The sequence below is a fragment of the Nymphaea colorata genome, chromosome 9 (assembly GCF_008831285.2).
Source record: "Nymphaea colorata isolate Beijing-Zhang1983 chromosome 9, ASM883128v2, whole genome shotgun sequence".
NCBI classification, from domain to species: domain Eukaryota; kingdom Viridiplantae; phylum Streptophyta; class Magnoliopsida; order Nymphaeales; family Nymphaeaceae; genus Nymphaea; species Nymphaea colorata.
Window position 1 is genome coordinate 13,147,118 of NC_045146.1, and position 16,342 is coordinate 13,163,459.

Below are 16,342 nucleotides of genomic sequence, written 5' to 3' on the forward strand. Positions count from 1 at the left end.
GCTCCGCAGCCTTATAATTAAGTATTCATGGTGGTTATGACACACAGGGTTTCCCTTTCAAAGAGCACGCTTACCTAGTGACATCAAGATCTGGTAGCGTGATCTCCGGTCAAGCATCCTCAGCTGCAAATCAGGGCACAGCGACCTGAATATAATGCATGCTTGGAAGCTGAGATTGCGAGCCTTCTGATTGCACCCCCCAAATATGAGCAACTCTTCCTGTCCATCAATTCTGAACATTTCTTTATCAGTCACATGAATCCCTTTTGGAGCATACTGAGATCTTGTAGGGTTCATTGCTAAATTCATCAAGAGGTCATCAATTGTTGACGTCCTTAACTGGATGTTGGAGTTAATTATCAAATCACATGGTTAGAGTTGGAATGCATGCTCTGGACCTTACTCTCTTCCCTAATAAATTTGCAGCCAGATGTTGTGCTAGGTATCTTTGTTCTTGCAAGAGTCAAGAAACATTTGATACTTCAGTTTTATTCTTGGATTGATTGGGTTAAATTAATCCAGGTTCATCCCCTTGAACTAGTTTAAGAAAATGCAAGTCCTCTGAATCACATGCCACGCTTAGCACTATCAATTCCAAGGGAGATTCAGTGACAAACCTGGTCTTTTCAAGTTCAAATGAAGATTTGGCTCTGCCCATCTTGGAAACCAATTATTGGTTTCTGTACTTCTCTAGATTGGAGTGGGACTATAAGTAGAAATCTTATAGGGTGATAGTCACAAAAATCATGTTTGGAGTGGGATATTGCCAAGGAAGTAACATGGCATATAGACATGAGTCACGAGAGAAATAAATCTTATTTCTTCTCGACGCAGCTATAGTTTGGCTAAGATATTGTACTTTGAATTATTTCTCGAGTTTGGCCTTTATCCCACAAAACAAGAACCGTCCCTATTACTATATAGAATTCACAACTCTTGATTTCCCATTTTTGTGGTAAACTTACTGAAAAGGGTCAAGGCAAGGCAACTAGAGGGTGAATGAGGATTTCTATGAAAATGGCAGCTCCTAATCAAGAAAGATTACACTAGAGACCAAATACCACAAACTGCTTTTTCAGGGATGAACGGTTGCTGAAGAGATTTAAGAGGAAGGCTTGCAATCTTATGTGCGTTGGTTGATGTTGTTATGAATCAGCTTGTTCAACAATTGATGAAGCACACATCCTCTGTAGTTACATATTTTACCATGTTACACGCGGAAACCGCAACTGAAAATGTAAAAGTCAAGAAGGAAACAGAAAAGGAAAAGATAAAACATTGGGAGTCATAGTCTACATTTGTTGTGAGAGAAGAACAAGAAGCCCTTGTGGACCTACTAATATCTCGTTCAAGAAACTGAGCAGGCCAAACCAAACCACAGGGGTGACATCCACACCGCCGACGGGCGGGATCAATTTTCTCGTCTGCCTGAGAATCGGTTCGGTGGGTGCATAAGCGATAACATATGGGAACTTTCCAACTGGAAGCTTGGGATACCAAGACATGACTATTCTCAGGATGAACAGAAACCCGAATGCAGATAACAGGGGACCTATGATTGTGATCCCCAGCTTGGCTGTTGCTGGATCCAGGTCTGCAAGGGCTAGTAGCTGCAAATTCTCCAACATGGTGTCAGCTTCAAGGTGGGACATTGCAGACGCTCTTGCAGGCCCGGGCTGGAAGCATCCTGGTGCCATGACTCCCATAAGACCAACGACATGACTGAACTTTGAGATTCTGCTTTGTGTTATCTTCGGCGTACACTTTTGCTGAAAGAGTTTTAAACATGTTAGAGCTTGCATATTGATTCAGAAGAAAGGGCCAGGGCCACTATTGTGAAAAATGTGAACCACTATTGTGAAAAATGTGAACACAGTAAGATGTGGTTTCAAACCAATCGGACCGAAGGGAATTGAACAATGGCTGCCATTTAATTTCTAAAGAAGGTACAAGCCTAAAACTTAAGCACCAAAGAAAAACAGATAAAACAATAAAAACGAAAGTTATTGCATTTGTTTACTGTTAACACTTAAGTATGATGACGGAAGTATAAGATTTTTTTTATGTTAAGGATCCTTCAAGAAATAGGCCAATTAAATGGCCCTGTCCTGCCTTTTACGCCCCCATTATTGTCCCTGCGGACCAGAAGCAGGAAGGGAAGGAAAAGAGGGGGATAAGATGTGTGGTGAAAGCGACCAAATCAACAAGAAAGGGAAAGCGGAGGAGGATTTGGTGCTTACCGCTGTTAGGTGGTGGCGGCGGTTATAATGGCGAGTGTTGGCGGTAGTGGAGCAGCAGAGCAGTCCATGATCGGCTGAAGGCCTTAACCGGTGGAAATGAGGAAGTCTGAGGAGGTTGCTACCACCACCTAAAGGAAATCAAAACGAGACACCCTTTTGAGCGAAATGCTCCTCTGGTCTCTGTGTGTGCGGGCGCGAGAGAGAGTTTCATGGTGTACCTGAAAAGTGGGCGTCGTTGGGCGCAGTGGTGCTTGGGATTCGAGGACAGAGGAGAGCCATATCACAGAGAGAGAGAGAGAGAGGATGAGGTGCCTTTTCTCAGAGGAAGTTTCCACCTTCAAATAAACTAAGAAGAGTTCCCAATCTTCATTTATTCAGGAAAGGACCTAAGTTTTAATTATTTGCAGACTGAAGTCGAAGTCACAGTTCCCGAAGGCGTTCTTTGTTGTCATGTCAGAAAAGGAAAGGATAACGAGCATCCGGCTAATTGCTTGGTCCAGTTTAAAATGGTAACAGTATCAGTTCTATATTTATATTTTCTAAACATATAAAACATCCTAATGGCATTGGATGGATTACTCCATCCAAACAATTGCAATTATTTGTAAACATCAGTACAATTGGTATGTGACACATCAAAGGATTTAACAAGCTCGGTCCTTGTTAAATGGCAAGCTGATGAAAGATTTATTCAACCATATGCCTGCTGATATGTGTTTCTTTACGGGTTGCTCTTTTATTTGCCATCGCCAAAACACTTGTTTACATGTATTCTGTTCAGATGGATGGTTTCCCAATGTCCAATATCTATAAATAATAGGATGACGATGTTATCATTCAGTCTAACTGTCGCAAGCCGGATAAGGTAAAGAAGTTGATTCTTGAACTCGAGCAATCCTGTGTCCAAGTTGGTGCTTTTTCTTCATCCCACATTTTTTAACATGTAGGCTTCATCCACAGATCTGCTAAAAACATAACATGCAATGCTGGCAATCTAGTTGGCTCGACAAGACAGTATTGTGTATAGGTTCAGTGCAATGCACTATAAAATCATGAACATCTCAGAAAAATGTGGATTGTGATTTTGGCCTTCTTTTAGGCATCTAGGCTTGGAGAACGCATCTATATGATAATCTTCTCCAGAGGAACTCACGGCAGTGATAATCAAAAGAGCTGTACTCATTACAGTAAAATTTATGTCTATAACCATGTTATAAAAGCTGATAAGATGAAAAAGACAATAAATGAGAAAATTCAACAGTAAAACAAATTAAGAAACCTTAAGTCGAGGGTTGTCTTGGTCACTTGACGTCATTCACACCTTTTCAGATTACAAGATCGAACAGAGGTAGATGTGTTTTTTAATTACTGTGCAGGAAATTAAGGGCGTTATGAAGAATATTCTGACTCTTTTTCTCTATCATGGCATCGATCCAATCTGAGCCCACAACAATGCGCTTTATTAAATTCTGAGTTCTGATCTAAATTCTCACCGTCGTCGAATCCAATTTTCAGAACGTTGGAGCGAGTCCCATTTGCCAAATGTTGGAGGAAGAGTATTTTAGCAAGCTTGGCCACAATAAAGGGCTGGCTTGTAAATCAACATCTTCAAGAGCAACCGGAGCCACACTCGCTATCCACCACCCCCAGAGCAGATAAGGGTGGGCGACTCGGAAGATGTTATTCCGTTCTCTTCTTCTTCAGTAAAACCATCGAAAGATCTGAGTGACTAAAATGGAGGGACTGTGTCACCCAATGTCAAGAACAATCAACAGAATTAACCTACAAATCCCAAAACTAAGAACCCTTCAACGAATACCTTCTGTCAACGGAAGAGGCCTGCAATGCCATGGCTCCAAATATGAAGAAGCTTTACCAGAAAAGGATGAATTCCCCAAGGTACAAAAACAACCATCTCTTAATTTATTTTCTGTTTGGACGCTCCAAAACACCCATCTCTTAAATTGTTTTCTGATTCAACACCATAAAACAGCCGTGTCTTGAATTGGTTTCTGCTTCAACACTCCCCCTTCTCTTTGAAGATGTAACATGGGAAAGTCATTGGTTGTGAAATAAGGTAGTCTTTAGATAATTGTCAACTATTTTCGTTCTTCCCGCGAGATTAACAGATTTCTAGTTAGTCCATTTCCTATTTTTTATACATGTGCTTGTTGAGGCTGTCTGTAATGTCTGCCTTCTGGTTCCTGTAACAACAGCATTCAAAGAAAAGCTTAAAACTGCAGCCGAAGGCCCGCCGCCTCATTACGATTTCCACATCTGATTGCAAATATCAAGGGCAGTGGACATACGACTTTGTCTTCACTCTCAGAGATTTGCAACTGGATGACTTGGCAGAAGAAGGGCAAGGAGATGCAGAGGTTTTTGTTAGCTTAGCTGTTCAGAAGGTTGGCAACAACTCTATTTAATACCATGCATGACAGGACAGTCTAGTGGCTTCTAATAAGATGTTAGAAACATTATTTTTCTGTTAACATAAAACTTTCTTAGATTTATTTTAAGCTGATTGCGATGCAATTGCTCCTCTTAAACAGCACACAGGCTTTGGTTACTCCGTCGATGGAAAAGTCACCTCATCCTTCACAAGGAAATGCAGCAACTGCTTCTGCAAATATATCAAAGAGGTACTGCCGCTATTCATCTTGTTCAGTTGCCATGTACATGTGGATCTACAGGTAAGTCTTGTCAATACTCATGGTGGTTGGTGATATCAATATGGAAATCAACAGAAGCTCAACAGTTGATAGTGTACACTGCACCGGAGTATAATCTAATTGAGCAGCCAAGCGAGTGGTAGTGGCATGTCATACCTTCTGGAAGGTGCATGTTTGCTTTGTAGTGTGTTCCGTTCCAGCACCAGTCCCTCAGCACAAAATCCCTGTGCAATATTATAGCAATGCTACTTTACTTTGCAAGAAAGACTCCTTAAGGGCATTGCATTAAAGTAACACTCATGACGTCCTCAGGTATTAAGCTTTTGACCTCCTTCACCTTGACAACCTTAATTCCAACTTCTCCAAATAGGTGTTTGTGAGTCCCTTGTCGATCATTAGGCTGTCACTCGCCTGTCACTAATACATAATGGCAACAGACTTAAACCAAGTTAGCGAGGCGTTTATGGGCCCCTTGCGAGCAAAGATCCCATTAGGCTAATAGTAATTCATGATTGCAAGCGCAGATAGTTGACAGAAAAGGCTGGATCAGCAAACATCAATGGTATTCAAAGGATGCATTTTGAGTACAATTCAAATTGTGGAAATTTACAAATGCTCTCTGTATGTTTTACAATAGTGAATATACGTGTATGCTGAAATCTTCATAATCATACATTGTGTTGGCAGATTGATACCACATTCAATGTCTGGGTTCTACCTTCAAGCAAGGAAAGCCATTCAATGCCAGAGATCGGTGGAGATGACCCATCATTAAGTCTTCTTCCCTATCTCTCTGGAACATAGTTCTGCAGCCCAGCCCACTACAGACATGCATACACATAAATTTTTAAATAATTTGAGGAAGAAAAGAACGCTATACTTACAGCGCACAACAATACTGCAGGTTATCTATGTAAAACCCGGGACAGAAGCTGATCTTGATTCTCTGATTCAGGACACAATTCGATTATATACCTCAGTGAAGGTAGTAATCTGAATAGCTCCGAATTTTGGAACCCACTATATATAAAGTAAACAATAGCTGAATAAAATTTTGCATTTTCTGCTGCAGGGAACTTGCTCAGATGCTTGTGACAAGTTGGGACCGAAACTGCAGTGTGCGCATTTGGTTGCAAATTTTTTATGCCACTAACACACACACACACACACACAAAAGGAAAAAAAGACACGCACACTGTATGAATAACTTTGATTACTAAGTCCCTGGCAAACTGCATTTACAGATATTGGACCAAAGGAAAAACCTTTTGACAAAAGATGGTCAAGACTTTTGGAGATCAAGAGAGCCATGACGAGAGAAATTTACCCCAGTATTTACTCACAGACAGGACAATGCAATGAAGATTACGTGCAGCAGCAGTAGCAGACAAGTTAGTGCAGCGACAAATCTGTGTATACAATGCAAAAGCTCGACTGTAAACCGTGTTTAGGAGTTTATGTCATCCAATCTGCATCTCATCCTGAGCGTTATTTTATATCAAAGAATTTGGGAATGTATATAAGGAAGCCAGTTTCCTGCTTCAGACACCGAACCAACATTTAGACACAGCACAAATGGCTGCGAGCCAAACAGCACAGGATCACATATTTCCTTGTTGGTGTAATTCGTTGACAAGCTTTGCTAAGAGCATATGTTTGGTCCCTGGTGCCCATTGTATGAAACAAGTAACCCGATCTCACTTTGGATGAAAAATCTGAAACAAAAAATAAATTACAAGGACAGGAAACCATTAAGAACATTTTCAGACCTTTTTCAATCTTCAGTGGGCCAAAATTTTGGATTTTTTTTTTCTTACAGGATAATTTCCTCAGTAATATCTCACCATGGACGGAAGAAACAAACTTAGTTGGTTGGTTCCAAATTGGGAATGTACTATGTCAAGCTAAGCTTCTCTATAAAATCCACCCATGAATGACACCGGCTAAGAGGCCAAATGTTGCACTGCAGCGACTCTGCCAGTTCCTCGATCGCTTAGAACCCTCTCCGGGTGGTGTCTGTCCCTATAGTTCACTTAGGCTGCTTTTCCTCAAGCAGTGCCTACCATTCTGCAGCGACTCTGCGAGCGCCTCACCTTTTCCAACGCACTTGAGACCTTACGGAAAAGAAGGAACCGCCATTGTTGAATGTTTTCTCAGGTCTTTGAAATGTACAACGATAGAGCTGTCAGAAAGGGAGAGGAACTAAGATTAGGGCTACATAAATGGCGTGCTTGGTTTGATATGGTTTCCAATTTTTGCCGTAATTATATATTTCTCATAATAAATTTTTTTACCGCAGCTAGCTGGGAAATGCTGGATACAATAATAGAAATTTTTTATTGCAACTAGCTGGGAACACGCTTTTTAATGAGAATGATGTCGTATGCCTTCATTAAGAACTATACCGCATGCCGCTGGCGATCTCTTAAATCTTATATTCATTGCAGCTACCGCTTCCTCAAGCCCTAGCATAACAGACGCAAGATGAAACCAAAGAGAAAAGTAGATAAGAGCCAATATTTTTAACAAAAATTTTAGCATAAGCCTTTGTCACTGAATTTAAAACTAATCCTTACCAGATAAAAGGGAAGGACCAAAATTTGACAACACAAAGTGAAGCATATAAACTACTGGAAAAAAAAAAAGGAAAAATAAATTTATCGGAACAAACTGATACAGAACCATGACAAGAATAAATGATGCATGTGTTAAACAAACATGTTTTCCACCCTTTCAAATGAATCTGAGTGGCCCAATCCTCCAGCAAAATTGGGAAGCTTCGTCGTGTTGATTACGTATAACTTCACCAGGTGGTACTATGGGTCAAGTCACAGTTTCCATGAAGCAAACGCTTTTTTAGTGGGTTTCCCTTCCAACCGCTACTGAAGCGCTGCTCATGTTTCTGGCCATTGCAATTGCACGTCCGGGTTATCGATAAGATGCCATGCTCCATGAGCAATTTCATTGTAAAGCTGCTCCCATCCCCAGCTCGCAAAGCCCAAGAAAAACCAGAAGTCCGAGGCAGACTGACTTCCAGATTTAATCATCTTTACAACTCCACCTGTAGCAGATTGATCACCAAAAAATAGACCAGGCAATATCTCTGAGTATCCTTCATTAGGAGGATTTCGAGTCAGGCTAACAAGAGGAGCATTTGGAACAACTACTGGCCCACCATAAAACAATGGTGCAGCTCTGAGTAATTCTACATCGTGGCCCAGATCAAGAAGAACATCCCACTTTAGCTGCTTATTGATCATCAACCCAAGGAAACTTTTGTCCTGATCCACTTTCACAATGACAATCTTAGACTTATCAAATGGTGGCACAATGTTGATCTTGTCACTGGCAGTAAGAACTGAACCAATGTGTACATGTTTCCCATCATATGCCTCTCCTGATGTAGGCAAATCAGCAAGATTCTGCTGATTTTCAACAGGTTGATCACGTTTTAGCAAGACTTCCAGTCGTTGCCTCTTGTTTGAATGCACATAGGCCTCACTTGGTTCGGAGGAAGAATACCAAGAAGAGTTCTTTGTCTTCACTAATTTTGATGTTCTTTTCCATAAAATGCCTATTTGATCCAACAAATAGATCAACCATACACATAGTAAAAGTTTGTTAAGTTGCCAAACAAATGGAACTCAAAAGGAACGAGTATCTTGGCACATTTAAAAGGAACAAAAAAATGAGAGATATAACCCGTAATGTAATTATAATGACATTTTGCCAAGGATTCAGAACTTTTTGCTTTTTGATGGGCAAGCTGGGGTTAGGCAGATCCCAACCAGTTCAGGACAGGAGACTTCTTCACTCTTGATCTCCCTTCAACTTGAAGATCTCCAAGTCACCCGCCAGGTGGCCAGGAATTATATAAAATATGTTTCTTCGAAGGTCTTTACTTCAATTCAGATGAATTATGTTAACTACAGTAGCGCTGTAACAAAAACCAATAATGCTCTATATGTGCTTCTGACAGGAAAACCAAGTATCAACTTCCTCCGTGCAAGTCTAATTTCTAAATGATGAGATTCAAATTTGTTGTTTACCAAATAAACAATGTACATCACATCTAATCAGTTTTTTCAGCCATCCAATCAATTGATCATATGATCTTGAGGCAGCAAACACAGAGGTAGACAGAACTTGGGTCGCACCATTTTAAAAGAAAATGCTTCAAGAAGATGTGGAATATTACATTATTTGAGATACTTGGGATTAGGAACATATATTCCATCCCAAGAGTACGAATCATCAGATATGGCAACGAGCAACAGCTTATTTAGCAAATTAACAAATAAAGACATTTCAAACTCCAATAATGACGTGGCATCAATTACAATGACCAGTGCAGTTGAATTTTTTGAACAATAGTAATGGCTCATATAGCAACAGTGTAAGAGACCACGCAATGTCGAGGAACAGAGTAAAATGACAATGAAAGAGGAAGATGAATCTAATTTACCTTCCATTCCAGAAATAAGATGAGTATTACTTCCATAAGAAAAAATAAATTCAATAAGGTCAGACACTGATATTTCTCCCTCATAATAGATGCCGCTCTTTTTACCAGCTGGAAATAACATCAAAGATGGATATAATTCACCCTGCACATTGTTTGAGTTCAAAGAAAAACAGATAGCAGTTAGGACTCATAGTTCTCTAATGTTTAATTACTAAGTGGACAAAGCAAGAGAAAAGAGAGGAAGCATAACAATTACCTGATGCACTGGTTTTAGAATTGAACCACATTCATTAAGAGTGCAGTCCATACGTAGAAATGATGGTACACCAATCAATGTACCAGTTTCCAACTTATCTGCAAACATCACCAGACAAAATAATCATCACTCACTTCAAGTTGCTTGACAATGAGGAATATAAAGAACTAGATTGTTCAAAGCCCGTAGTCATATCAATTAAGTTCAATCACAACACCTAGTACAAGTAAAAAATATTTGTGCGTCAGCAGTGTTCTCACTTCTCATGGTACAACAATTTGAATTCTAAGTTTTCCCTCTTATGCCTTACTATCATGGTTATGCTCACCAGAATTGTAAACATAAAGAACTGCCAAAAGAAGGATGGAAAAAACCCAATGCTTCTAGCTCTAGTTGATTAGATCCTCGAATATTATGTAACTTGCATGACAATTTATCATGCATTTGACAGTGTAAACACTACATAATACATGAAAAATTGGAATTGTGAGTTGTATATGGTCATGCGTACTTCTGTTCTGCAGCATGCTTACATAACCCTTGAAAGCATGATGGACTTCACGAACAACTAGTTCCATTCGTCGGCAAAATCCACACCAAGAATTGCTGAAAAGCACCAATACATCCTTTTTACATAAACAAAAATCCAGCTGAGTGCCAGCACATGATTCTGCAACCTCAATTTCACAATCGTGATCACCTAGCACTTTATCTGTAAATTCTCTTGCACTGATGAAAGGGATTGAACAAGCCTGGTGGCTTTTTTGATTCACTAATGTTGGATATGGCACTTCCAGTGGAGTTGACAGAGGAGTTTCAGAACGTTCATATGGAACAAGGCTTCCATTAAGAAAACTGTTAATAAAATCAATTAGTGTAGAATAACTGAAAGAAGAATCTCTCGGAAACAGATAATGCTGTCGCTTTATAGGATCCACAATGATCAAAGACGGGACCTTTGTCTCTCCAGTCATAGATTTGAGTGACAAATATCCACCATCAGAAAAGAAAAAAGAAGCATCAAACTTGAAATCATGCCTTTGCAGTTTCTCTAAGCTGTCTACTCCATCAAAGCTTTTTGCTACCACCAGATAATCTTCTGGATTCACAGTAGGATGACCACAAATAAAACCCTTTATGGTTTTGATAGGACAAATGTCTGGCTGTCGGAGTGTTGCATATCTGACGTTGGAAATTTGATCATTGCAATCAATAAAAGAAGAGGAAAAGCCAGCAAGTCTCACATTTTTCTTGAAAGTTTCAAGGATAGTTTTCTCATCTGCATCCATGATTTGATCTTCCAAAATCTCTAAGATTGATCCAAAGAGGTTCAACCGGGTGTCCTCATTATTAGAGGTGGTAGAATCTATATAAGCAGCATCATTGACACCAGCGGCTTCAACCTGTTTCCCCACTTCTTCTGTTCCTATGTTATTGGATAATTCAGGATTCTGTTGATGAATACTTTGCTTGTCAATAGGCCTTACTAGTACTTCCACCCTTTGAGACTCCTGTATTTGATTTTGGATCCTTCTATAGTCAGGTAGCACCTTCATTCCAACCTGCTCACCCACCAAGGACGGATTATTCTGTCCCAAAAGGCCCAGCAAAAACTCATATGCAGTTTGTCCATGAGCGTCAACCTTATCCAATCTCACATTTCCATCCTTCCTCAGTACGGAATCCACTGATACTGGAGCTTGTGAGACATCAACCACCAGTTTAGACGAAGCTGGGAATATCCTCTTCTTTTGGGGAATAATCTGTTCCAGAAGCCGTTTACTGGCCTTATTTATTCCATCTGCCATCTGGAATCCTGGTTGACTCTCCAATGCGAACTTCCGTAATATTTTAAGGGCCGCTTCACTCCTTTTGCGAACCTTTGATAACTCTGATGATCTATCAACAAACAGAACAATCGATGGTCTGTTTAAAGGCAATGCAGGTTCCAAACTGTGTCCCTTGTCTTCCAGCTGTAAAATCCCAAGTAAGAAAATAAAAGAACATTGCATGGAAATTTTAATGGAAGCAATCCATCAGAAAAACAACATGAAACTATACCAGAGATAACAAAAACAAAAAGTGTTAATCAACGCATCCACAATTTCTATCCAAAAAACTATCAAGCTTTTCTCTGAGTACAGAAAGTAATAAGCCCCAGGGTGGTGATGAACCACAGAAAGACAAGTAATTAGAAAACTATAACTGAAGAAGCAGCAAGCTGAAACAGGCAAACTATACTGACTTCAACAACAATTTTGGGAGCACAATTTAACAACCATAATTTTTGAAGCATACCTTTACAAAGGATGTGATATCATGTGCATTTTGTGCCCTTAAAAGAATGATAATTATCCAATTTAGCAATTTAGAAGAGCTAGTAATGGAAGATATTGACAATAAAGCACCCAGTAATGGTGAGAGGAACACCAAAAGGGGAAACTATAATAATGGTGAAGTAGTAGGAATAAAATACATGGAATCCCAGATAAATATGTTTTTTCTCCGGGAATATTAGAATAATACTACATGTGAACTTCAAAGGTTCAAAGGATCATGCTATAGAGCATCGCAGGAAGTACTACGACAGAAATGCTGAATGTTGAAGGCCTACCTCAATCATAAGGGGATGGCGCATTAACAAGATGCTGCTAAGGTCATCCCCATCCTTAAGCATCTTTGAACAGTTTGGGCATCCTATGAAATGAAGTAACAGTAGCCAAGTTGCCTCGTCTTTGATGCCCAAATTCCAAAGCAAATCTTTCCTTGAGATTATACCATATCTTAACTTATCTGGTGGAAGAAAATTCTCTCGTGCAACTGTCACTAGCTTGGAGAAAAAAGATTCATATCGTTGAAATTCAGCACGTCTACATGAAATGTTTGGACCATTCCCTCCAGTTCCAGCTCCAACTGAAGAATTATTCATACTTGTGAATGTGAACTCGTCGAGCCAATCATTTCCATTTTGCCCATTTGCGACCCCACAGGTTAGCGGAGCATTGTTTGACCCCTGTGTTTGAGCCAAAAGAAACCTGGTATCAGGATTTTCATCACCTTACCTATGCCCTCATATTTCTGGACACAACTCAGTGTCATTGAGATGCAGTGTTCAAAGTTAAAACAACCAAACACCTTCTGCTCTTCCCTTCCAGTGAATACATTTGTTATATGCTGATCTCCATCAGTATCTTCACTCGACATTAGTGCTGAAGAAAGAAAGAATTGTCTTATGTTAAAGCCAAAAACAACTAAAGATTTGTTTTTCAAGAAAATGCTTACATGTTTCCATGCTTAATCATTTACCGCCATGAGATGTTTTACTATGATCCTGTAGTAGACACCATCTTTCACTTCATTTAGAAAATGGACTACTACAACATTGATTAATGCATACAGGAACAATAAAGGCCTCCCAAAATCAACCACGAATTTGACCATTACTACCAAACATTGAGGAGCATTTTCAGTGTAGGTAGAGTTCTTAGAATTGCATTCTTATCTGCAAGAAGTTGTCTATGAATAAATTCAATAGTTATTGCACTTGGTACTCCAATGATATAATTTTAGCATTTCCAATTACCAGTATGTCTACAAATACATGCTTCGTTGCTTACATTTGTGTATGCCTATGTAGACAAAGACAGCATACACATAGATATTAATGAAATCAACTACATCTATTGACGGACCTCATGAACAACATGGAGGACTTAATGGAGATGGACTTTTAGATCATGCAGGTTGTAACATGCATGCAGGTCTTTCAAGAGATTTCAAAAATCAATACTGACATCTCCAAGGTATGTTCCCTTAAAAGTTAAAAAAAAAAATGAACAGCATTTGTATATGTTCAGCCTGGGTTAATAGTTAATACAGCTCCCAGTTACCATTTTCATGGCAAACATTGAAGATAAAAGTATAGATATACAAGAAAAGCCAGAAGTTGCTTAAACTAGGGATGAAACAAAAAAAAGAAATTGCACTTACGAAAGCTTGACAAATTTCTTAGACCAGTTCCCCTTTCATCAGACAGACCAGCCTGCTGTTTTGCCAGCAACATTTGTGTCCACCCACAGAACTCAAAGAGAAGAACTGCTTTATCAGTTGATTGGAGAAATGCTTGCAGTTCATTAACAGTATTCAACTGTCTAAACGGTGGTTCAGCAGGAGGAAGCAACATAAGATGGTAAGCAGACATCAGTAGACTCCAAGCCCGAAGTCTCCCTTGATATTTGAATGCCACAGAATGGTGATAACAAATGAATGATATTCCCTTGGCTGCACCAAGAAGATCAGCCAACGTCTTTTCAGTATTTCTGTAAACAAACATCAACTTTAGTTGGCTGAACTTTTCATGCTTTTGTGTTGCTATCTGTCTTATCTCCGCCATAAGTGTTCGGGACTCGCCAGACCCTGAAACAGTCAATATTCTGTTTAAAAGCTTTTGAGACAAAGAAGATGAAACCATTGAAACAGCAGCACCTCAACAATGAACGTATAACCACAATAAAGACATAGTTTAACACTTCTGAAAGCTCCCAACGCTGGTCATAGTAGGACCAACCAAGTTCTGTTCCACAAACTTCTATGGAGGACAACACTACCGGTACTCTAACAGTATTATATGACCACCACAAGTTCCTAACAGTTGAAAAATAGGATTGTTCTTTCTGGCAGTGTCATCATATTGTTATGAGACTCACGACTGCAGACTGAGAAAAGAAAAATGGATTAGGATCACAGGAACGTCAACAATCTCAAACTTCTTCCGTGAAATTTGGATCTTCAAACAAACAACCTGTGACAGTAACACAAGTTCTAAAACTGAAATCTCTATTTGAAAACGATCGAGATGGTTTCAACGTCTAGAAGACTAAACTAAGCTCATGTGTAAGCCTAGGTTACAGCCTTTTTTCTTCTTACTTTCTTAGGATACAGTTATCAGCAGACAAAGAATACAACAGGCCAACATCCTCTGAATAGTCAATCTGCTTGTGCGGAAAGACAATATGACAGAACTATTTTTCCATCTAAAGCTGATGAGACCTTTTGGCCCTAGCAGACGAAGTTCTAGAAATAACAATTCTTTATTAATGGTTGTAGGATGATGACGATCACACTGCTGACTACATCATGATCCAGTACAAAACGTTCAACACACTGAGACGTGCGCAAGCATGAGCCACACTAAAACCAAGCTTACTTTTGCTCAAATTATAATTCTAGAAGAATGTGAATGTGCGCGTAAAGAAGATATCCAAGACACATATTCGAGAACTACGGAGTTCTACATCAAAGACGAAATTCATCCGAAAACCATCCGGACAATAGAAGACGGAGATAGGTATCTGATCCCCCACCATGCTGGGTGGTAGATCGTTCGAACTAAAGACTCCATCAAGAAAAAAACTGAAAAAGTTATAAAAATACTCCAAGAACTGTACGGAAAGCTCTCCACCTTGATTCGCATCCTTCCCGCACTAGCATCGTTCAGATATCGTGAACAAACATTAAAAGATTAAAAAGGAAAACAGAACTCTGCTCTTAACTCACAGGGAACGGTGACCAGGAGGAGGACATGGGGGTGGGCTCGGATCTCCGAAGAGAAGTTGCTCCTCGAGAGAGGCTGCCACTCGAAGCTAGAAAAGGAGTTGGGGACGGCTTCCCCGGCAGTGAACGGCAAGATCGCCGCCAAGAAGACGACGATTGCCGCCATGAGCGCGGCAAAATCTCCCGATCCCATTTTGAGAACCCTAGAGAGAGAAAGAGAAGGACGGACAGTGGGCATGGTCCGGCAAATTTATAGGTGACTCCAGTGCCCCACCCTCCTGACTCCCTGCCCGGCGGGAAAAAGCGCTGCAAAGGTGTTAGTGCGGTGGGACCGGGCGAAACGTAGGGAACGCTCCTCGTTGAGCCGAGCGGGCCAGTCGGTCACCTGACGGGTCCTGCATAAGCCCGTTGGCTCATGCGAGCTTGAACCCAGTCCCCCTCTCCCCCCAGGCTCGAGACTACACGCGTCGCAGCTTGATTTTACTGTGGTGGGCATCAGCATCAATGCTACCCATGGATGACTTTTTGATTTTACTCTTCCTAATGCTTTACAAACTCCAGATGACAATGTCAAGTTCGGACATCTAAAGAGGTGTTTGCTCTTCTAACAATGCTAGGGGACATAAACATAAATTGATGATCTATCAAGTAAGCATGGTGGGCTCACCCTCAATTTAAAAAAAAAAAAGTTACATGTTAATTTTAGAAAATTTTACTTGTTTTATATAAAAATTTTGAAAAATGATATTTTCGATAGAAAAGAGAGTATCAGAGATATTTTGGATTTTGGTGGGGTGCAGATAATCAGCTTCGGCGGCCTGTAAAACCCGTCACAAAGGCACTGTGTGTGTGTGTTTTTCCTGGCCAACAAAGCCAGAAAAAGAGTGAGAGAGAGATGTCAAGGGTTCCACCTGGTGAAAGAGAGGGGAAGGAGAGATCCAAAGTGCTTATTTTGCATATCAGATATGCAATTGAAGTACCCCAGGTCTTAAAACCATCAGAGGAGCCGAATCGCCCCGGTTCTAAGATCCAATGCCATCTCATTGCTGGAGAAAACTGTTGATCTTAAAGCTTTCTCCCTATGGGACTAATCAGGAAGAACCCGTATGGAGAATTTTGATTATTGGTGTCTTCAGATGGCAGATCCATACATGTG

At 40.2% G+C, this 16,342-nt stretch overlaps 3 protein-coding genes across 3 annotated transcripts; 1 reads left to right on the plus strand and 2 right to left on the minus strand.

Annotated features, from left to right (window-relative positions):
• Nucleotides 1–1,168: 1,168 nt before the first annotated feature.
• On the minus strand, nucleotides 1,169–2,609 carry LOC116261083 (protein COFACTOR ASSEMBLY OF COMPLEX C SUBUNIT B CCB3, chloroplastic). The gene is made up of 3 exons (XM_031639690.2): nucleotides 2,459–2,609; nucleotides 2,241–2,368; nucleotides 1,169–1,769 (listed from the first exon to the last, which is right to left on the minus strand). The coding sequence occupies exons 1-3, from the start codon at nucleotides 2,517–2,519 to the stop codon at nucleotides 1,293–1,295; spliced, it is 666 nt and encodes a 221-aa protein (XP_031495550.1). The 5' UTR covers nucleotides 2,520–2,609; the 3' UTR covers nucleotides 1,169–1,292.
• A 1,237-nt stretch (nucleotides 2,610–3,846) lies between these two features.
• LOC116261082 (large ribosomal RNA subunit accumulation protein YCED homolog 2, chloroplastic) lies at nucleotides 3,847–6,690 on the plus strand. Its single transcript, XM_031639689.2, has 7 exons — nucleotides 3,847–4,139; nucleotides 4,457–4,645; nucleotides 4,793–4,882; nucleotides 5,600–5,683; nucleotides 5,817–5,897; nucleotides 5,985–6,030; nucleotides 6,157–6,690. The coding sequence occupies exons 1-7, from the start codon at nucleotides 3,975–3,977 to the stop codon at nucleotides 6,294–6,296; spliced, it is 795 nt and encodes a 264-aa protein (XP_031495549.1). The 5' UTR covers nucleotides 3,847–3,974; the 3' UTR covers nucleotides 6,297–6,690.
• Nucleotides 6,691–7,415: 725 nt separating this feature from the next.
• Nucleotides 7,416–15,425, minus strand: LOC116261080 (uncharacterized). Its single transcript, XM_031639687.2, has 8 exons — nucleotides 15,190–15,425; nucleotides 13,624–14,049; nucleotides 12,769–12,842; nucleotides 12,248–12,646; nucleotides 10,145–11,606; nucleotides 9,634–9,731; nucleotides 9,378–9,519; nucleotides 7,416–8,486 (listed from the first exon to the last, which is right to left on the minus strand). Exons 1-8 carry the CDS (start codon nucleotides 15,422–15,424, stop codon nucleotides 7,807–7,809), a joined length of 3,516 nt encoding a protein of 1,171 aa, XP_031495547.1. The 5' UTR covers nucleotide 15,425; the 3' UTR covers nucleotides 7,416–7,806.
• Between the last annotated feature and the right edge of the window lie 917 nt (nucleotides 15,426–16,342).